Source organism: Scyliorhinus torazame, chromosome 1, assembly GCF_047496885.1.
Source record: "Scyliorhinus torazame isolate Kashiwa2021f chromosome 1, sScyTor2.1, whole genome shotgun sequence".
In the NCBI taxonomy this organism is placed as follows: Eukaryota; Metazoa; Chordata; class Chondrichthyes; order Carcharhiniformes; family Scyliorhinidae; genus Scyliorhinus; species Scyliorhinus torazame.
In genome coordinates, this window is record NC_092707.1 from 119,546,921 (window position 1) to 119,569,946 (window position 23,026).

At 48.8% G+C, this 23,026-nt stretch overlaps 1 protein-coding gene across 7 annotated transcripts in view; it reads left to right on the plus strand.

The window, feature by feature from the left end:
• Positions 1–23,026, plus strand: part of LOC140411434 (tyrosine-protein kinase Fyn-like) — a 461,382-nt gene that overhangs the window by 286,146 nt on the left and 152,210 nt on the right. For 2 of the 7 annotated variants that reach the window (XM_072500570.1, XM_072500545.1), the window contains exon 1: positions 14,892–15,135. The exons of 4 other annotated variants lie outside the window; for them this stretch is intronic. In XM_072500570.1, coding sequence (XP_072356671.1) covers positions 15,093–15,135 — 43 coding nt within the window. In that variant the 5' untranslated portion in view covers positions 14,892–15,092. Of the gene's footprint in view, positions 1–14,891; positions 15,136–23,026 lie in introns of those variants that run through there. One more of the 7 variants, XM_072500542.1, reaches the window with a different exon arrangement.

The following is a 23,026-nucleotide window of genomic DNA, read 5'->3' on the forward strand; positions in this document are numbered from 1 at the left end:
GCCACCACCGGGCTCGTGGTATACTTTGTCGGCGAGAGTAGCAGCGGTGCCGTCACCAACGCCCCCAGGCTCGTTCCTTTACAGGACGCCATCTCCATCCTCTTCCATGCCGCCCCCTCTCCCTCCATAACCCACTTGCGGATCATCGCCACGTTTGTGGCTCAGTAGTAGCTCCCCAGGTTTGGCAGTGCCAACCCTCCTCGGTCCCTACTGCGTTCCAGGAACCCTCTCCTTACTCTCGGGGTCTTATTCGCCCACACAAACCCCATAATACTCCTGCCTACTCTCTTAAAAGCGGCCTTAGTGATCACGATGGGAAGGCACTGAAACACAAACAGAAACCTCGGAAGGACCACCATTTTGACCGACTGCACTCTACCTGCCAGCGAGAGCGGTAACATGTCCCATCTTTTGAAATCCTCCTCCATTTGCTCCACCAACTTCGTCAGATTCAGTTTATGTAGGGTCCCCCAACTCCTGGCTATCTGGATCCCCAGATACCGAAAGCTCCCCTCCGCCCTCCTCAGCGGAAGGTCCCCTATCTCTCTTTCTTGGTCCCCCGCCTGTAATACAAAGAGCTCACTCTTCCCTACATTGAGCTTATAGCCCAAAAACTCCCCAAACTCCCATCGAGTCTGCATGACCTCCACCATCCCCTCCATTGGATCCGCCACGTACAGCAACAGGTCATCCGCATATAGCGACACCCGATGCTCTTCTCCCCCTCGGACCACCCCCCTCCATTTATTAGACTCCCTCAATGACATGGCCAATGGTTCGATCGCCAATGCGAACAACAGGGGGGACAGGGGGCACCCCTGCCTCGTCCCTCGGTACAGTTGAAAGTACTCCGACCTCCGCCGGTTCGTCACTACACTCGCCATCGGGGCTCTGTAAAGGAGCTTAACCCAATTGATAAACCCTACCCCGAACCCAAACCTACGCAGCACCTCCCAGAGGTACTCCCAATCTACTCGGTCAAAGGCCTTCTCCGCGTCCATAGCTGCCACTATCTCCGCCTCTCCCTCCTCCGATGGCATCATTATCACGTTTAAGAGCCGCCGCACATTGGTGTTTAGTTGCCTGCCCTTTACAAATCCCGTCTGGTCCTCATGGATTACCCCCGGGACACAGTCCTCGATCCTCGTGGCCAGCACTTTTGCCAGCAACTTTGCATCCACATTGAGGAGCGAGATCGGCCTGTACGATCCACATTGCAGTGGGTCCTTGTCCCGCTTTAGGATCAAAGAAATTGTCGCTTCCGACATTGTCAGGGGGCAGGGTCCCCTCCTCTCTTGCCTCATTAAAGGTCCTCACCAGTAGAGGGGCCAACAGGTCTGCGTACTTCCTGTAGAACTCCACCGGGAATCCGTCCGGTCCCGGGGCCTTCCCCGCCTGCATGCTCCCCAAACCCTTGCTCAGCTCCTCCGACCCAATTGGTGCCCCCAAACCAGCCACCTCTTGCTCCTCCACCGTCGGGAATCTCAGCTGATCTAAGAATCGTCTCATCCCCTCTTCCCCCGCTGGGGGCTGGGATCTGTACAGCTCTTCATAAAAGGCCTTGAATACCTCGTTTATTTTCGTCGCACTCCGAACCGTGGCTCCCCTTCCATCTTTGACTCCCCCTATTTCCCTCGCTGCCATCTTCTTACGGAGCTGGTGTGCCAGCATCCGACTAGCCTTTTCCCCATACTCGTAGGTCGCCCCCTGCGCTTTCCTCCACTGTGCCTCCGCCTTCCCTGTGGTCAACAGGTCAAACTCCGTCTGGAGCCGTCGTCTTTCCCCAAGTAATCTTTCCTCCGGGGCCTCTGCGTATCTCCTGTCCACTCTCAAAATCTCCCCCACTAACCTCTCCCTTTCCATACCCTCTGTCTTCTCCCTATGAGCCCTAATGGAAATTAGCTCTCCCCTGATCACTGCCTTCTACGCCTCCCATACCACCCCCACCCGCACCTCCCCGTTGTCGTTGGCCTCCAAGTACCTTTCGATACACCCTCTCATCTTCCCACACACCACCTCGTCCGCCAGCAGTCCCACATCCAGCCGCCACAGCGGGCGTTGGTCCCTCTCCTCTCCCAGCTCCAGTTCCACCCAGTGTGGGGCATGGTCCGAAATGGCTATAGCCGAATACTCCGCCCCCTCCACCCTCGGGATGAGCGCCCTACCCAGAACAAAGAAATCTATCCGGGAGTAGGCTTTGTGCACATGGGAGAAGAAAGAAAATTCCCTGGCCTGTGGCCTTGCAAACCACCATTGGTCCACTCCCCCCATCTGATCCATAAACCCCCTAAGTACCTTGGCCGCCGCCGGCCTCTTTCCAGTCCTTGATTTGGAGCGGTCTAGTGCTGGATCCAACACTGTATTGAAGTCCCCTCCCATTATCAGGCCTCCTATCTCCAGGTCCGGAATGCGCCCCAACATGCGCTTCATGAATCCTGCATCATCCCAGTTCGGGGCGTATACGTTTACCAACACCACCCACGTCCCTTGCAGCCTACCACTCACCATTACATATCGCCCTCCATTTTCTGCTACAATAGTCTTGGCCTCAAATGACACCCGCTTTCCCACCAATATTGCCACCCCTCTATTCTTCGCGTCCAGTCCCGAGTGGAATACCTGTCCTACCCATCCCTTTCTTAACCTGACCTGGTCCGCCACCTTCAGATGTGTCTCTTGGAGCATGGCCACGTCCGCCTTCAGTCCCTTTAAATGCGCGAACACTCGAGCCCTCTTCACCGGCCCATTCAGGCCCCTCACATTCCACGTTATCAGCCGGATTGGAGGGGCTCTCACCCCCCCCACGCCCCGCCGACTAGCCATTTCCTTTTCTGGGCCAGTCCCGTGTCCACGCCTCCCTCACCGTCCAGTCCCCCACCTCTTCTGTGTCCCATTCCCTTTCGGCCAGTGCAGCAGCAACCCTTTCCACCCCCCCTCCTCCCCCCCCCCCCTCCTTCCCCCCCCTCCCCTCCCCCCCGCTAGACCTCTGTCTAGCTTTTTTGCTCCCCCCATGTCACTCCCGTAAGTCAGCTGACGCCTGCTGACCCCGGCTTCCCCCGCCGTCCCATTGACCTGCCCGCGTGGGAGTCTCCCAATCCATATGCATTCCTTCGTTCCCCTTCCCGCCTTTCTTCCCGCGCGCGGGAAAAAACCTCGCGCCTTCCAAAGCCCGCTCCGCCCCCTCTGGCGCAGCTCCTGTCGCGGCCTGGTCTCTCTCCCCCAGCCTATGTAACATTTCCTGCACGTGATTGACCCCCTATATACAACAACCATCACACATCAAACCCCAAAACATCCCCCCCACCCTCACAAACCCTCAGTTAGAGTCCAACTTTTCGGCTTGTACAAAGGTCCACGCCTTTTCAGGCGTTTAGAAGTAATAGTGTTGGTCCTTGTATGTGACCCACAGTCGCGCTGGCTGCAGCATTCAGAATTTCACTTCTTTCCGGTACAACGCCGCTTTGGCCCGGTTGAAATCCGCTCTTCGTTTTGCAACCTCCGTGCTCCAGTCCGGGTATATTCGGATCTCTGCATTGTCCCACTTGCTGCCCCGCTCCTTCTTGGCCCATCTCAGGACCCACTCTCTGTCCGTGAACCGGTGGAACCTCACCACCATCGCCCTTGGCGGTTAATTTGCCTGGGGCTTCTTCACCAGCACCCGATGTGACCCGTCCAACTCCAGCGGCCTCGAAGGGGCCTTCGTGCCCATCATCGCCTCGAGCATCGTGCTCGCGTATGCCCCGGCATCAGCCCCCTCCACTCCCTCGGGGAGACCCAGGATTCGCAGATTCTTTCTCCTCGACCTATTCTCCAGGTCTTCGAATCTTCCCACCCACCTCTTGTGTAGCGCCTCGTTCTGCTCCACTCTCACCGCCAGGCCCACGAGCTCGTCCTCGTTCTGACTGACTCTTTTCTGTACCTCCTGGATCTTAGCTTCGTGGGCCTTTTGCGTGATCCCGAGTCCTTCAATTGCCGAAAGCATAGGCGCCAACATCTCTTTGCGCATCTCCTCGCGCTGCTCCTCGAAGCAGCGCTTGATGAACTCCTGCAGCTCCCCTTTGTCCCTGGCTGCCGCCATTTTGTTTTCTTTCCCTCGCTTCTCCCGTTGCTCCAATGCCGCTCCTTTGGCCGTTACACGTCTGGTCCGTTTCATAGAAGTTGGCAGTGTTTGCTTCACCAGTCTGCCCCAAAAAGTCTATGGAAACTCCTAAAAAAGATCTGAGAGTCGGTTCCAGACGGGAGCTGCCGAATGCGCGACCTACTCCTCCATGGCCGCCACCAGAAGCCTCGTCCCTGCTTCTTCAATGGCCTTGGTAGATCTTTTCACAGTTGTTCCTTCTGCTGCTAGAATTCACCTTTGATAGAGTCAAGCCAGATTGCAGCTTTAAGCTTGCCCTTCCCCCGCCTGCATGCTGGAAGAGGCTCTGTTTATCCTGCAGTTAAAGCCAAATCTTTTACTGTTTCTGCCGGGTCTGGTATCCAAAAGACACAACGTTCCTGGGGGACACTGTCAGGGGAATGCTGCAGTCTTCTTCCCACACCGGGAAATGTCAAACAAATGCCGTGGGGGCCCTGTAAAAGAGCCCAAAAGTCCGTTCCAAGCGGGAGCTGCCGAATATGCGACCTAGCTCTGCATAGCCGCACCCGGAAGTCAGGGGTTCAGACTGTTAAAATGAATGTCATCCCAAGGTTTTTATTCCTTTTCAATGTCTCCCCATTTTTCTCCCCAAATCGTTCTTTGCTGGTGTCAACAAAGTGATAGCTTCCTTCATTTGGGCGGGAAAAGCCCAAGAACCCCTGGGGCATTTCTTCAGAGAGAACGGCAGTCGGTGGGCTTAGCTTTCCCTAATTTGCTGTTTTATTACTGGGCAGCCGGTATTGAAAAGATAATAGGGTGACTCGAGGATCCGAATTCCAAATGAGGACAAATGGAGGCGAGCTCTTGTAGTGGGTCTAGTTTGGGGTCCTTGGCAACTGCCTTGCTTCCTTTTCCCTGCAAAAGTTACCTGGAGTCCGGTAGTGGTGTCCACTCTGAGGATTTGGAGGCAGTTTAGACAACATTTTAAGCTTGGCTCCTTGACGTTGTTCGGCCCTATTTGTAGTAATAATCTCTTTGTGCCAGCAGGTTTGGATTTGAGGTTCAAGTCATGGGGGGGAATAGCGTCAGGAGAGGTTTGTGGCGGGTTGGTTTGCCGGTTTTAAGGAGCTGTAGGACAGATTCCACCTCCTGAGGACTAATCTATTCAGGTATTTCCAGGTTCACAATTTCTTGCGTAAGAAGTTTTCTTAATTTCCTTTGGCACCTTCTCTCTTGAATAGGATCCTACCTGCGGCACGGTAGCACAGTGGTTAGCACTATTGCTTCACAGCGTCAAGGTCCCAGGTTCGATTCCGGCTTGGGATAGGTATATACCGCAGGGCAAGAGTTATATCTGGGGAAAAGGCAATTATGATGCAATGAGGCAAGACTTAGGATGCATCGGATGGAGAGGAAGAATGCAGGGGATGGGTACAATGGAAATGTGGCGCTTGTTCAAGGAACAGCTACTGCGTGTCCTTGATAAGTATGTACCTGTCAGGCAGGGAGGAAGTGGTCGAGCAAGGGAACCGTGGTTTACTAAAGCAGTTGAAATACTTGTCAAGAGGAAGAAGGAGGCTTATGTAAAGATGAGACATGAAGGTTCAGTTAGGGCGCTCGAGAGTTACAAGTTAGCTAGGAAGGACCTAAAGAGAGAGCTAAGAAGAGCCAGGAGGGGACATGAGAAGTCTTTGGCAGGTAGGATCAAGGATAACCCTAAAGCTTTCTATAGATATGTCAGGAATAAACAAATGACTAGGGTAAGAGTAGGGCCAGTCAAGGACAGTAGTGGGAAGTTGTGCTTGGAGTCCGAGGAGATGGGAGAGGTGCTAAATGAATATTTTTCGTCAGTATTCACACAGGAAAAAGACAATGTTGTCGAGGAGAATACTGCGATTCAGGCTACTAGACTAGAAGGCTTGAGGTTCATAAGGAGGAGGTGTTAGCAGTTCTGCAAAGTGTGAAAATAGATAAGTCCCCTGGGCTGGATGGGATTTATCCTAGGATTCTCTGGAGATTGCTGAGCCTTTGGCTTTGATCTTTAAGCAATCTTTGTCTACAGGAATAGTGCCAGAAGACTGGAGGATAGCAAATGTTGTCCCATTGTTCAAGAAGGGGAGTAGAGACAACCCCGGTAACTATAGACCAGTGAGCCTTACTTCTGTTGTGGGCAAAATCTTGGAAAGGTTTATAAGAGATAGGATGTATAATCACCTGGAAAGGAATAATTTGATTAGAGATAGTCAACACGGTTTTGTGAAGGGTAGGTCGTGCCTCACAAACCTCATTGAGTTCTTTGAGAAGGTGACCAAACAGGTGGATGAGGGTAAAGCTGTTGAAGTGGTGTATATGGATTTCAGTAAAGCGTTTGATAAGGTTCCCCACGGTAGGCTACTGCAGAAAATACGGAGGCATGGGATTCAGGGTGATTTAGCAGTTTGGATCAAAAATTGGCTAGCTGGAAGAAGACAAAGGGTGGTGTTTGATGGGAAATGTTCAGACTGGAGTCCAGTTGCTAGTGGTGTACCACAAGGATCTGTTTTGGGGCCACTGCTGTTTGTCATTTTTATAAATGACCTGGAGGAGGGCGTAGAAGGATGAGTGAGTAAATTTGCAGATGATACTAAAGTCGGTGGAGTTGTGGACAGTGCAGAAGGATGTTACAAGTTACAGAGGGACATAGATAAGCTGCAGCGCTGGGCTGAGAGGTGGCAAATGCAGAAAAGTGTGAGGTGATTCATTTTGGAAGGAATAACGGGAAGACAGAGTACTGGGCTAATGGTAAGATTCTTGGCAGTGTGGATGAGCAGAGAGATCTCGGTGTCCATGTACATAGATCCCTGAAAGTTGCCACCCAGGTTGTGAGCGTTGTTAAGAAGGCGTACGGTGTGTTAGCATTTATTGGTAGAGGGATTGAGTTTCGGAGCCATGATGTCATGTTGCAGCTGTACAAAACTCTGAGTGCGGCCGCATTTGGAGTATTGCGTGCAATTCTGGTCGCCGCATTATAGGAAGGATGTGGAAGCATTGGAAAGGGTGCAGAGGAGATTTACCAGAATGTTGCCTGGTATGGAGGGAGGATCTTATGAGGAAAGGCCGAGGGACTTGAGGCTGTTTTCGTTAGAGAGAAGAAGGTTAAGAGGTGACTTAATTGAGGCATACAAGGTGATCAGAGGATTGGATAGGGTGGACAGTGAGAGCCTTTTTCCTCAGATGGTGATGTCTAGCACGAGGGGACATAGCTTTAAATTGAGGGGAGATGGATATAAGACAGATGTCGGAGGTAGGTTCTTTACTCAGAGAGTAGTAAGGGCGTGGAATGCCCTGCCTGCAACAGTAGTGGACTCGCCAACACTAAGGGCATTCAAATGGTCATTGGATAGACATATGGACGATAAGGGAATAGTGTAGATGGGCTTTAGAGTGGTTTCACAGGTCGGCCGAAGGGCCTGTACTGTGCTGTAATGTTCTATGTCTGTGCGAAGTCTGCATGTTCTCCGTGTCTGTGTGGGCTTCCTCCGGGTGCTCTGGTTTCCTCCCACAAGTCCTGAAAGACATGCTGTTAGGTAATTTGGACCTTTAGGTAATTTTTGAATTCTCCCTCTGTGTACCCGAACAGGCACCGGAATGTGGCGACGGGGGGGTTGTCACATTTAATTGCAGTGTTAATGTAAGCCTACTTGTGACAACAAAGATAATTTTAAAAATAAAATAAAATCTCTGGCCGATGCAGGTGAGAGGAGGATTTTGGACATTTATGGCCAGATCTTGTCGGCGGAGCAAGCTTCGTTGGATGAGGTGAGGAGAAAGCAGGAGGGCAAACTGGGTCTGGTTTTCGATGGGGGGGATTTGGAGTGAGGTTCTTCACAGGGTGAACTCTACCTCCTCATGTGCTAGGCTCAGCTTGATTCAGTGGTTCACAGGGCGCATTTAATGAAGACGAGGATGAGGTTTTTTTTCCCGGGGGTGGAGGATAGGTGTGTTCCCGGGGGTCAGCGAATCATAGGACATGTTCTGGTCATGTCCTAAAGTTGAAAGCTTCTGGGTCTCCTTCTTTGACACCATGTCAGAGATTCTTGATACTTAGCTGGAGCCATTTTGGGGGTTTTAGACTCGTCGGTACTGCAGACGGGGGGGGGGGGGGGGGGGGGGGGGTGGAGGGGGGGGGGGGGGGCGGCGGCGGTGGTGAAGGCGGATGTCCTCACCTTTGCCTTGTTTATAACCTGGAGGCGAGTTCTGCTTTGGTGGAGATCTCCTACTCCGCCCCATGCCTCGGCCTAGTTGGGTGACCTAATGGAGTTATTATAGCTGGAGAAGGTCAAGTGCATCATTAGGGGGTCAGTAGAAGGATCCTACTCATGGTGGTGGCCGTTCATTTCCTTTCCCAAGAGTTAGTCACTGTTAGCAGTTGGAGGAGGAGGGTTAGTTTGATGTTTGAAGTGTTGGGTTCAGTGGGATTGATGAGCATTGATTGTGCTATTTTTGCATTGTACCTTTATGTATTGGTGTGTAGTGTTGTATTATTTTGTTATAATGAAACATTTTTTCTTGAATAAAAATATTTTTTAAAAAGAGAGACACTGCAGAACTGGGAGGAACCTATTTGCTCACCTTTCTGCTTATGGTTTGGAATGTGTTACAGAGGAATTTGGAGACAATAGAAGAAAGAAAACAAGTTCCAAATATTAAGAGTGAGGTTAATGAGATATTCAGTGCTCATTGTTACTGTTCATTTCAAAATATTAAGTATGATAAAAAGATTGGTCCAGAGAAAAGCTAGGTCACGTCAGTTAAATGAGACCTCACTTCTGCCAAATGGAAAATATGGTATTAAGCTGAAGTCAATGGTACTTCACTTGGTTGTGGCCATCATCTATATTGCTTTTTGTGAAAGTGGGAGGGACCAGAAGATGAAATGAGTATTCAGTTTCGAAACAGCCTGGGAGGAGAGCTCTCAGAATAAAATTGCAAAAAAGACAGGTGGGATCACCAATGGGGGGACAAAATAAACAAAACAAGCAGACATCAGGCAAGAGCTTAGGGGGCCTGTGCACTGTGGCGAGACTATGGAAACGTCAGCTTGTATTAAGTCGAACATCCAGTGCACTTGTCAAACGGCCAATGACCAAAAATAATTTTATCCTGATGGAAGTACCATTGTTCTACAAATACAGTTAGTAATTTACCCTTACAGACAATGTCAACAAACTGCATGACAACAGGATGAGACTGACGGCAAAAAGAAATGGAACCCACATTGGGAGATTTATGATCAATGCCTGTCCTAAAGAATGGCTCAAAACAGTCCATTCAAACCTTGATGAACATTTATATTTTAACAATGTTCTTTTCAAATGCAAAGTATCACAGCATTGACAACACGTTACAGCCCGCCCGGATCGTGAAAGATACATAATCAGCAAGTGAAAAAAAACGCGAACACACTGTCGATTGTGTGAGTAGAATGCATTGCACTGGAAGCTGTCGTTTTGGTGCAGGTTTTAGAACATCAGGCGTTATTTTTGCATGAAGCAAAGCCAAGTCCTAAAATACTCCCGCTTGTGGTGAGGTGCGACCTTACTGCGACCTTACATTAGGCAGCTCTTGGGTTAAAGGAAATTTACTGAATTCAGCTCAGTGCTGTGGCTGAGCTCAAGAATATCTTTAGTTGTATAGGTGAATTGACATTAGTTTCACATCGCGATGAGCTGGATTTATGTTTAAATCGTCATGAAAATCCTTTATTTCATATGTGATCAGTGAATTAATTGCAAGTGTTTATTTCATATGTGATCAAGTGAAAAAAAGTATTGTGAATTTTCTTTCAGAAAGCATTTTACGTTATTTGTGGGGATAAACATAATACAGTGAACAAAGAACAAACAAAAGTGCAGCATAGGAACAGGCCCTTCGGCCCTCCAAGCCCCTGCCGACCATGCTGCCTGTCTAAACTACAATATTCTACACTTCCTGGGTCCGTATCCCTCTATTCCCATCCTATTCATGTATTTGTCAAGATGCCCCTTAAACGTCACTATCGTCCCTGCTTCCACCATCTCCTCCGGCAGCGAGTTCCAGGCACCCTAACCTCTGTGTAAAAAACTTGCCTTGTACATCTACATCTACTCTAAACCTTGTCCCTCGCACCTTAAACCTATGCTCCATAGTGCTACTGAGTGATTTTACAGAACTAAGTGTTCACATTTTAACATTGTAATTTCCATATTTATATAACAGAGTTCAGTGCATACCCTTTAGAAAATATATTTTATTCTGATATATATTGTAGATAAATAGTGCAAGATGGATATCTCCTTAGGTGCTATTTAAAAATGCCCTGAAGTATATTTGAAGTCGCCATGATGGGACATGGCTTATTAATAGCTGACGCAACAGCACCCAAAGGCAGTTAAACTTTTAATGGATTTATTTTTTAAAATGCATTTAACATGCTTGAGTTATGGAGATATCCACTGTCTAGACATGCAATCTATATGTGCTCCAGAACCTATGAAAATGTAAACCAGACACACATTCTGGCTTGTTAAGTGGAAATCTGTCTTTTATTCACATTTATTTCCATTTTGTATGAGGTGTAATGGCTAATATTTTCAATACATTTTCATCTCCAAAGATGTAACAAGCAAAGGAGATAATGGGGATCCAGTAGATGTCGTATATCTGGACTTGCGGCAGGCGTTTGATAAGGTGCCGGACTAAAGGTTAATTCACAAGGGTTAGATCACATGAGATTAAGGGTAATTTATCATCTTGGTAGAAGACTGGCTAACCAACAAAAAGCAGAGTCGGGATAAATGGGTCTTTTTCTAGATAGCAAGATGTAACTAGTGGGGTGCCACAGGGTTCGGACTTTGGGCCCCAGCTATTTACTCCATATTAATGACTTGGATACAGGGATAGAAGGTTATATAACCAAATTTGCAGACAAAACAAAAACAGGTGAGACAGTAAATTGCAATGAGGAAATAAGGTGCAGGATTCTCCGACCCCCCGCCGGTTCGGAGAATCGCCGGGGGGCGGCGTGAATCCTGCCCCCACTGGCTGCTGAATTCTCCGGCGCCGGGGATTTGGCGGGGGCGGGAATAGCGGCGAGCTGTCGGCGGCCGCTAGCAACTGCCCTCCTGCCGATCTCCGGCCCGCGATGGGGCGAGTGGCCGCCCGTTTTTTTTTGCCGGTCCCGCCGGCGTAAATTAGAGTAGGTCCTTACCGGCGGGACCTGGCGGCGGGGGTGGCCTCGGGGGAGCGCAGGGGGATCTAGCCCTGGTAGCTGCCCCCACGGAGGCCTGGCCCGCGATCGGGGCCCACTGATCCGCGGGCGGGCCTGTGCTGTGGGGGCACTCTATTGTTCCGTGTCGGCCGCTGTCATCCTCCGCGATGGCCGAAGCTGAGATGAACCCCCCTTGCGCATGCGCTGGGATGACGCCAGCACACGCTGGGGCTCCTGCTCATGTGCCAACTCGCGCCAGCCTGCGGAGGCCCTTCGGCGCTGGTTAGCGTGGCGCCAAGCCCCTTCTCCGCCGGCCGGCGCAGCGCAAAGCACTCCGGTGCCGGCCTAGTCCCTGAAGGTGCGGAGGATTCCGCACCTTTAGGGCGGCCTGACGCTGGAGTGGTTCACGCCACACCCCGGCGCCGGGACCCCCGCGCCGTCGGGTAGGGGTGAATCCCACCCAAGAACTTTACAAATGGATATAGATAGTTAGGAGAATGGGCCAAAATGTGGCAAGGTGGAGTTTCATGTAGATAAGTGTGAGGTCATGCATTTTGGTCGGAAAAATGGGAAGGCAACTTATTATCTAAATGGGGAGAGACTTCAAGGTGCTCCAGTGCAGAGGGATCTGGGTGTCATTGTTCATGGGTCACAGAAAAGTAGCTTGTATGTACAGCAGATAATAAAGAAAGCAAATGGAATGCTGGCATTTATAGCTAAAGGAATACAGTATAAAGGTAAGGAAGTGTTGTTGCATCTATACAAGGCATTGGTGAGACCGCACCTGGAGTATTGTGCACAGTTTTGGTCCCCTCATTTTAGGGAAGATGTAGTGGCATTGGAGGCAGTTCAGAGGAGGTTCACTAGGTTGATTCCAGAGATGAGGGGTTTGTCATATGAAGAGAGATTGAACAGTTTAGGCCTATACTCGTAGAGTTTAGAAGAATGAGGGGAGATCAAATTGAGGTATACAAGGAAGCTTCCTTTTGTGGGGCATTCTACAACGAGAGGTCATAATCATAGGATAAGAGGTAGCGAATTTAAACAGATTTGAAGCAAAACTACTTCTCACAAAGGGTTGTGAATTCACTACCCCAGAGTGTGGTGGATGCTGAGTAAACTTAAGGAGGAGTTAGAAAGATTAAAAAATATTTTTTTTTAAGAGTACCCAATTAATTTTTTCCAATTAAGGGGCAATTTAGCGTGGCCAATCCACATACCCTGCACATCTTTGGGTTGTGGGGGCAAAACCCACGCAAACACGGGGAGAATGTGCAAACACCACACGGACAGTGACCTGGCGCCGGGATCGATCCTGGGACCTTGGCTCTGTGAGGCAGCAATGCTAACCATGGCACCACCGTGCTGCTCTAAGTTAGAATGATTTGTAATTGGTAATGGGTTAAAGAGTTATGGAGACTAGGCAGGACGGTGGAGTTAAGGTCAGGATGATATCAGCCATGGTCATACTGAATGGAGCAGGCTCGAGAGGTTAAATTGCCTACTCCTGCTCCATGTGTTCTAAGAAAGAATTATTCTGACTGATTTCACCTTCCAGCTCTTGGTCTGTAGCCCTATAGGTAACAGCACCTCAACACAAATATGGGGCGAAATTCTCCCCCAACGGCGGGATGCCCGCTGACTGGCGCCAAAGCCGGCGCAAATCAGACGGGCATCGCGCCGGCAAAAAGGTGCGGAAGTCTCCGCATCTTTGGCGGCCTAGCCCCAACATTGAGGGGCTAGGCCGACGCCGGAGGGATTTCCGCCCCGCCAGCTGGCGGAAATGGCGTTTGTTGCCCCGCCAGCTGGCGCGGAAATGCGGCGCATGCGCGGGAGCGTCAGCGGCCGCTGTCAGTTTCCCCGCGCATGCGCGGGAGCGTCAGCGGCCGCCGAAAGTTTCCCGCGCATGCGCAGTGGGGAGAGTCTCTTCCGCCTCCGCCATGGTGGAGGCCGTAGCGGAGGCGGAAGGGAAAGAGTGCCCCCACGGCACAGGCCCGCCCGCGGATCGGTGGGCCCCGATCGCGGGCCAGGCCACCGTGGGGGCACCCCCCGGGGTCAGATCGCCCCGCGCCCCCCCCCAGGACCCCGGAGCCCGCCCACGCTGCCTGGTCCCGCCGGTAAATACCAGGTTTGATTTACGTCGGCGGGACAGGCAGTTTCTGGGCGGGACTTCGGCCCATCCGGGCCGGAGAATTCAGCGGGGGGTCCCGCCAACCGGCGCGGCTGGATTCCCGCCCCCGCCCAATCTCCGGGAGCGGAGACTTCGGCGGGGGCGGGGGCGGGATTCACGGCGGCCAACGGCCATTCTCCGACCCGGCGGGGGGTCGGAGAATGACGCCCATGGTTTCATGATCAATAAGGGGATTTTTTGATTGATATGAAGATGAGGGGGTACCGGGAGAAGACAGGAGAATGGGAATGAGGAACACATCAGCCATGATCAAATGGCAGAGCAGACCCGATGGACCAAATGGTCTAATTCTGTTCCAATATCTTATGAACTTATCCGTGAAGAAAATATCTGAAAACATCAGAACCCATTCATTGGGCCTAATTTTAACTCTCTCTCTCAGTGAAAGGATTTTGAATTGGTTAAAATGGGGCCCAATTTTTTAATATTCATTTGCGGGTTGTGGGCATCACTGGCTAGACCAGCATTTATTGCCCATCCCTAATTGTCCTTGAGAAGGTGATGGTGAACTGCATTCTTGAACTGCTGCCGTCCATGTGGTGTAGGTACTCCCTCTCAGTCCTTGCTGGCCCAACAGCCCCAAGGTAAGCATATATCCAATTGTTTCCAATTTAGTATGGGCATGTGACACTTCTGTCCAATTAAGAATCTGGTTTTAACTTTGAAGATGCAAAGTTCAAATAAACTGGATATATTTATTTGGAGAAAAATATTCAGAGGACATTTTGTTCAGAATCCAGAGTGCAGGCCATATAACTTTTCTATATGAATGAATTGACATAGAGTTATTACTATTAATTGGTGTAATGCAGGAGTTATCACAGAGCCAAGATAAGGAGTAGAATTAACATAATTGCATAAGCCACAATTGGGCAGAACAAATGGGACATGACGCTTTATGTAAGGGAAATACACAACTGGCTTTCTCCCCCATTTTTGTTTTCCTTGCAAAGCGAGAAATAAACTTTTATACTTCTTTATTAGGAGTGATTGCCTAGTTAGTATTTGTTCAGTTCATATCCCTGATACACAAACATCTTAACAATAAAAGGTCAATGAGGAAATTGGGTGCATCATTTTACATGATCACAAATGGTTGTGTCATTTGTAAAATAAGGAAATTGGCTTGCATTATAGACAATGGGGTTGCTGCAGGCATCCTTGTGTCCCTGACCCCAAGCAGATTGTGCTGTGGCTGAACTCTTCCTGTGTGTTCAGTTGGGACTGGGAGCCAGTTAAATTCAACAAGCAAGCCCCAGTGTAAAGCCAGCCTTCTCTTCCTGCTTTGAATGCGCTGAACAGCAGGATTCAACAAACCAGAAAGTGCAGCTGTTTCCTGGTTCCAACTCAGCGTCACTTACAATTCTTCGAATCGTGTGGAAGGGCTCTTACCATATGGATCATGATCTCATAATCAGCAATACATCATCTTCCTTCCTAACATTTTTCAAAGTGTTGGAATTCACAGACGTGGATTAAAAATTGAAAAGAGCATTTTAGCTTTGATGAATATAGGATGTATAGAACCTTCCTAATGGCCCACATAGACCTCGGGTTCCAATAACCAGTTAGCAACCTGTCCGGGACAGACAGAAATGTACTGGGAGTCCTACGGAATAATTGTTAGCTGTTCGTTAGGTAAGTAAATGAACTTTTAACTTCCTTGTCGCTGTCAACTTCCAGCAGAATCTGCAGTGAAATGGTTGTAGTTACAGAGGTTTCTGGCTTGCTAAACTGCCAAAACAGCATAAAGCTATCCTGGTCTTAATATTAATCTTGTACTTGAGTTACTGATCATTTCAGTGATTATAGTTTTGCAATAAAATTCAATTTGATAGTAATATTTTTACCCAATGGTTTCAGCAAAAGACATTTTGAAACCATCTAAAATCACTTACGTAAAGTTACAAAGATATCCATGATTTTCTGTCATTCTAATAGACTGAGTTATGTCAGGTTTTGAGAATGAAATGAGAGTATTTGTGATCTGTGCTGAAATCTAAACCACTTTTAGATACATTTTAAAAAACATATCCTGTTAATTTTACTGTTATACAGAATATATGCTTTTCCTGTAATTAGAGTGTAATGTTTTCCTTACACTAACAGTGAGAGGATGTGTGTGTTAGTCACCATTTATACACTGTCTTAACATTACTGCTGCCATATCCTCATAAGAGGAATCTATATTTTCATTGTTTTTCCTATAAACACCCAATTTCCATGAGGAAATGAAAAGAGATCAAGAGAATCAATTAACCTGTTTCCATATTTCCGTTATGTATATATTAACTTATGTCTCTCTTTCTATTCCGTTTTTCTTTATTCCTGTAAACTTTTCCTGACCTGTTGCTTCTTCCACAATTCACTTAATTCCCTCTATTCTTGGTCATATTTCTTCATTTTCACCACCCAGGTCGCAGTTGTTCTAAACAGAATGAAACAATTCCTAAATACACACAGAATTCTCTGAGCAAGGGGTGGCACGCTGGCGCACCGCTGCCCCACGGCGCTGAGGACCCACATTTGATCCCGGCCCTGGGTCACTGTCCGTGTGGAGTTTTCACATTCTCCCCGTGTTTGCATGGGTCTCACCCCCACAACGCAAAGATATGCAGGGTAAGGGCGGCACTGTGATGCAGTGGTTAGCACTGCTGCCTCACGGCGCCGAGGTCCCAGGTTCGATCCCGGCCCTGGGTCACTGTCATAGAACATAGAACATAGAAAATACAGCACAGAACAGGCCCTTCGGCCCACGATGTTGTGCCGAACCTTTATCCTAGATTAATCATAGATTATCATTGAATTTACAGTGCAGAAGGAGGCCATTCGGCCCCCTGAGTCTGCACTGGCTCTTGGAAAGAGCACCCTACCCAAACTCAACACCTCCACCCAACACCAAGGGCAATTTTGGACACTAAGGGCAATTTATCATGGCCAATCCACCTACCCTGCACATCTTTGGACTGTGGGAGGAAACCGGAGCACCCGGAGGAAACCCACGCAGACACGGGGAGGACTTGCAGACTCCGCACAGACAGTGACCCAAGCCGGAATCGAACCTGGGACCCTGGAGCTGTAAAGCAATTGTGCTATCCACAATGCTACTGTGCTGCCCTTAAGAACAAATAAATCTACACTCATGTGGAGTTTGCACAGTCTCCCCGTGTCTACGTGGGTTTTGCCCCCAAAGATGTGCAGGGTAGGTGGATTGGCCACGCTATATTGCCCGTTACTTGGTATTCCCACATTTTAAAAAAGGGTCGGGATTCTCCGCAATCGGCGCGATGTCCGCCGACTGGCACCAAAAACAACGCGAATCAGTCCGGCATCGCGCCACCCCAAAGGTGCGGAATCCTCCGCATCTTGAGGGGCCGAGCCCTAACCTTGATGGGCTAGGCCCGCGCCGGACTGATTTCCGCCCCGCCAGCTGGCGGGAAAGGCCTTTGGTGACCCGCCAGCTGGCGCGAAACTGACTTTGCCGTGCAGCGCATGCGCGGGAGCGCAGCGGCCGCTCACGGCATCCCCGCGCATGCGCAGTGGAGGGGGTCTCTTCCGCCTCCACCATGGTGGAGACCATGGCGAAGGCGGAAGGAAAAGAGTGCCCCCACGGCACAGGATTGGTGGGCTCCGATCGCGGGCCAGGCCACCGCAGGCTAGGCCCCCCCCAGGACCCCGGAGCCCGCACGCGCAGCCTTGTCCCGCCGGTAAGAGAGGTGGTTTGATTCTCGCCGGCGGGACAGGCATTCCAGCAGCGGGACTTCGGGCCATCGCGGGCCGGAGAATCGGCGGGGGGGGGGGGGACCCGCCAACCGGCGCGGCGCGATTCCCACCCCCGCCGAATATCCGGTGCCGGAGAATTCAGCAACCGGCGGGGGCGGGATTCACGCCAGCCCCCGGCGATTCTCCGACCCGGGGGGGGGTCGGAGAATCCCGCCCAAGATGTGCAGGGTAGGTGGATTGGCCACACTTATTTGGAAAAATTAAAACAAAAATTCTATGAGCAAATATGTAGTTTTGTAAAGGCCCAGAAATTGCTGGATAAGTAAGTAAGTTCATGGCCCCCGTCCTTACTAGCATTAAAGAAAAAACAGCAATCTGTGGTGGATGAAAGCTATGCCATGAGTTCTGTCTGATTCAACAAAAATTACTGTCTAATTACCTGTTCCACTGTTAACCTCGTCAAACCTGAAAAAGGTTACCGGCTTGCCGTGAGCCTTCCACGTGTGTCATGAAATTGGTGGATTTACGGCATTAAGACAATTGATTTTGCTGCAACCGTTTAGGGCTGGTAATTTCTGTTTGTAAGGACAACATATGTAATGTATGGTCCTGACATACCGTTCAGTCTTGGACAGCCAGAAAGAGAAACAAAGAAACTCTGAAGCCTCACTTCCCCAAGTAGTAAATTCTACTTCGAGGTTTTAAAATAGTTCTAATTTAAATTAAAATAATGTTTTAAAAAATATACTTCCTGTCACTTCTCTCTCTCTCCCTCTCCCTTTCCATCTCTCTCAATCTACTCTCTTTCTTCCCCTCTCCTTATTTCTCTCTTTATTTCTCTCTGTGTCTCATTTGAGGCTAATTCACTTTTCCTTCTCCACCTGTTTATTTTTCTCTGCTGGAATCTAATTGTTTAAGGAGATAGACCTTCACATCAATCGTTAATGAGATTCCAGGTGACCCGTTGACCTCACTGTCCCATTATCAATTTAAATTTCCAGTAATTTGGGGTGAAAAAAATAAGATTTGAAGGGTGACTTCACAGGACTTGGCAATAATGTAATCTGAAGGGTGAAGGAAAATATCCAATTGATGGGAATTGGTGTGAGTTTCACTGCTGCAACAATTTCTGGGCCGTTGTGATGTTTTCTTTCAAAATTCTCGCCGAACAGCTCCAAAACTCATAAATTTCATTGCTTATTGAAATACAAATAATAATAATCTTTATTAATGTCACAAGTGGGCTTACGTTAACACTGCAATGACGTTACTGTGAAAATCCCCTAGTCACCACACTCCGGCGCCTGTTCGGGTACACTGCGGGAGAATTCAAATGTCCAATTCACCTAACAAGCACGTCTTTCGGGACTTGTGGGAGGAAACTGGAGACCCGGAGGAAACCCACGCAGACACGGGGAGAATGTGCAGACTCTGCACAGACAGCGATCCAAGCAGGAATCGAACTTGGGACCCTGGCGCTGTGAAGGAACAGTGCTAACCACTGTGCTACAGTGCCACCATAATTGAGCCTTTCATGACCTCACAACATCCAAAATTGTGTTTAATGGAATACTTTAAAAGTGTAATTTCTGTTGCAATGTGGGGAATGCAGCAGCCAGTTTGTCTATAATGTTCCACAAACTGCAATGAGATAAGTAGTCAGATAATCTGTTTATAGTGCTGTGAGTTGAGGGCTAAATTATGGCCGTGACACTATGAGAACTCACTTGCTTTTCTTCAAATAGTGCCTATGAGGGCAGATGGGGCCTTACACTTATTGAAATGTATTTTCAAAGGATTTCAAAATTGATATTACAAAGAGATATGTTCAGTGCTGAGGAAGCTTCTGGAGGTTTTGTCATTCTCATCTGACAAGCCAAACCGTGTGTTTGTGAGGAGTTTATTAAATTCCTGGCAATGTATCCTGGAATTTCCCTACCATGCTTCCTCCCACCCTTTAACTTTCCATGTTTTCCCTATCGAGCCACTCAAGAAGGATATTGGGATGTTTTTCCCTGTCTATCCAAACATCGGGCAAGCAAAACTTTAGAATATTTGTCCGACCTTGCATCATACATTATACACTTAATTTTACATTTAGAGGACAGCTAGAGCAATCTATGCCGATAGCATGAGAAGTAGACATACTCTTTACTGGCAGGCCCGTCCCTATTTTGAATACAGGAATGTAGTGGTTTATTTCTCACCTGCAACCATTTACATGTAAGGTCCAATTAGTGGCCTAGTACCTCATAGAACTTAGCCTTCTGTATTGTGAAGTCATTTTCACCAGTTCAGGAACTGTATTATTCCACACTGCGTTTGTTTTTCTTTCTACATACTTACACTTAGAATCTTCAGTCCTGTTCCTAACTAGACGTTCTTTTAATCATTTTTTTTAAACATGTTAAATCACACAACATTAATTGGATATTTGTTATCATTATCTACAAATCTGGGGGAAGAAAAGGATTCATTTTAATAAGCGTTTATAAAAGTTTACAGCATTTCTCCATAGTTTCCATGGGTCTTTGGCTAAGGTTACTGCAGATCTTCGGGAAAACCTTGGCAGGACTGCAACCTTGTTACTTTTATGTTTAGTGGCATGGGAGCACAGTGGTTAGCACCGTTGCTTCACAGCACCAGGGACCCGGGTTCGATTCCCGCTTGGGTCACTGTCTGTGTGGAGTCTGCACTTTCTCCCCATGTCTGTGTGCGTATCCCCCGGGTGCTCCAGTTTCCTCCCGCAAGTCCTGAAAGACGTGGGGCTAGATTCTCTGCCGGCGGGATGTTCCATTTTGCCGGCAGCCGGGGGTTTCCCGACAGCGTGGGGCTTCCCTATAATGGGAAACCCCATTGACCGGCCGGCATAACGGAGCATCCCGCCAGCGGGGCGAAATAGAAATGTGGCGCAGTGGGGCAGAGAATCCAGCCCGTGCTGTCAGATAAATTGGACATTCTGAATTCTCCCTCAGTGTACCCGTAATGGCGCTGGAATGTGGCGACTAGGGGATTTTCACGGTAACTTCATTGCAGTGTTAATGTAAGTCTACTTGTGACACTAATAAAGACTATTATTGTTATTAAAGTTTTTTAGTTCCTGCACTATCAGTCCAAGTGATTTGACAGTCTTGCAAGCGCATTATTCATTTAATTTTTTTTTTAAATCCTGGAACTTGTCTCTTTTCTCCTCTAATAAAGTAAATTTAATTCTGTCAGTCTCAAAGAACAAAGAAATGTACAGCACAGGAACAGGCCCTTCGGCCCTCCAAGCCCGTGCCGACCATACTGCCCGACTAAACTACAATCTTCTACACTTCCTGGGTCCGTATCCTTCTATTCCCATCCTATTCATATATTTGTCAAGATGCCCCTTAAATGTCCCTATCGTCCCTGCTTCCACTACCTCCTCCGGTAGCGAGTTCCAGGTACCCACTACCCTCTGCGTAAAAAACTTGCCTCGTACATCTACTCTAAACCTTGCCCCTCTCACCTTAAACCTATGCCCCCTAGTAATTGACCCCTCTACCCTGGGGAAAAGCCTCTGACTATCCACTCTGTCTATGCCCCTCATAATTTTGTATACCTCTATCAGGTCGCCCCTCAACCTCCTTCGTTCCAGTGAGAACAAACCGAGTTTATTCAATCGCTCCTCATAGCTTATGCCCTCCATTATAGGCAACATTCTGGTAATGTTTCTCTCTTTCTGTGTCTCTCAGATTTTTAAGTTCCAGTACAGTCGGTTCCTGATTTAAGCTTGAGTTGTCTGGGGCAGACATGTGGATCCAAAGCATTTCTCCCCTGGACGGTTAATCAACGTGCAATAACTTTGTCCATCTTGTGGAAAATAGAGCAAGAGGAGCAGGAGCAGGAACTCCTGGGTCATTTCCCTCAGTTTGGTCTTGTTGTACATCCTGGATGAAAGTGGGGAAAACCAACATGACAAAAATCAGTTTTAACACCATCCATTTGAATGGTTCCTTTTAAGTTGGTCATCCGGTGGAAAATTACAGAGTGCAAATTGCAGTAAACCCTATGCCGGCTGTGGTCACCCAGCAAACAGTTCTTTAGATTGCAAAGAAAAATAACTCATCTGAATCTCTGACGTGTAAATAAGGTAAAGTGCAGTAGCACAGGTGCAGCTGGCACAGAGTGGAATTACTGCAGGTTTGGTCAGTAAGAGAGTTCAGTGAGAATGGGAGGGAGGTGCTCTTTTCTTTTTCCTTTATTATCTCTCTCAGCCTCCAGGAGACCAGGAGTTGCAGGGAGGGCTGAGTTTGAAAAATTCAAAGCGAGATATTACAGGAGAAACAAAGGGCACAATTTAATGGCCACATTGGGCCTGGCGCGGATCTTGCGCGCCGGTTAAATTGCAGGAGATGCCGAAATTGGGATCTACACTGGGCGCCAATCGGTTCGTGATCTAACCAGACTAGTCCCATTAGAGTTTTCCGTGGCGATTGGCACTAATTGAGGGCAATCTCAGTAGGTAAGTGTAAAGTCACCATAGTTCCAGATGACCATAGGCTCTTTAGAGGGGGAGAGCTGACTGGTGGTGATATGACCCGAGGAGCACCACATCTCGGGTGAGGAGCAAGGTTGAGAAGGCGGGCCTTGATGAATAACCTCAGCCAGAAAGAGAATTGAACCCGTGCTGCTCAGTTCGCTCTGCGTCAGAACCAGCTGGCTCGCCAACTGAGCTAAACCACCCCTAGATGGATGCATTATCTGACAGCCTCCTGGGAATGAACCACCACCTCAGTGAGAGGTTATGCGGGCGCCATTTAGCACTCCAATTTAGAAACAGAAACCTATCATGATGATTATTGAGGGGATCGGAGGAGGTGAGTACCCAACCCATGTCAGGTTGTGTGAGGGGCTCAAAGCCTGTGGGGTCCCACAGGCCATTCCCCAAATTGTGTATACCCATAACAGGGGAAACTACAGCTGTTGCTTGTCTGCCCCACCAAACACTTCCAGGACAGAGCCCTGTTGGTGGGTATATGCTGAAGGTCGCTTTAACTCCCTTTGATTGTGAGCAGCCTTTGGCTGCACAGCTGAAGGCTATTGTTCAAAAGGAATTGGCATTGTTAGCGCTGCTGCCTACGACGCTGAGGACCCGGGTTCTATCCCGGCCCCGGGTCACTGTCTGTGTGGACATTCTCCCCGTGTCTGCGTGGGCTTCATCCCCACAACCCAAAGATGTGCAAGTTAGGTGGATTGACCACACTAAATTGCCTCTGAACTGGAAAAAAATAATTGTGTACTCTAAATTTTGTTTTTTTTAAAGGAATTGGCATTGTTAGTTATGTGAGCGCTGCACAGCTCTGAAGTGCATTCTCATGGGTACACGTGCCATCAGCCCAGTCAGAATTTTGTATGTTTCAATGAGGTCCCCATTCATAAATGCCAGTGAATATGGGCCTAGTCAACCCAATCTCTCCTCGTATGACCATCCTGCCATCCCAGGAATCAGCCTGATGAACCTTCGCTGCACTATCTCTGTAACAAATATGTGGGCGGCACGGTGGCACAGTGGTTAGCATTGCTTTCTCACAGCTCCACGGTCCTGGGTTCAATTCCGGCCTCAGGTGACTGTATGGAATTTGCACTTTCTCCTTGTGTCTTCGTGGGTTTCCTCCGGGTGCTCTGGTTTCCTCCCACAGTCCAAAGATGTGCAGGTTAGGTGGATTGGCCTTGCTAAATTGCACCATGGTTTCCAAAAGTTTAGGTGCGGTTACTGGGATACGGGGATAGGGTGGAGGTGTGGGCCTAAGTAGGGTGCTCTTTCCAGGAGCTGGTGTAG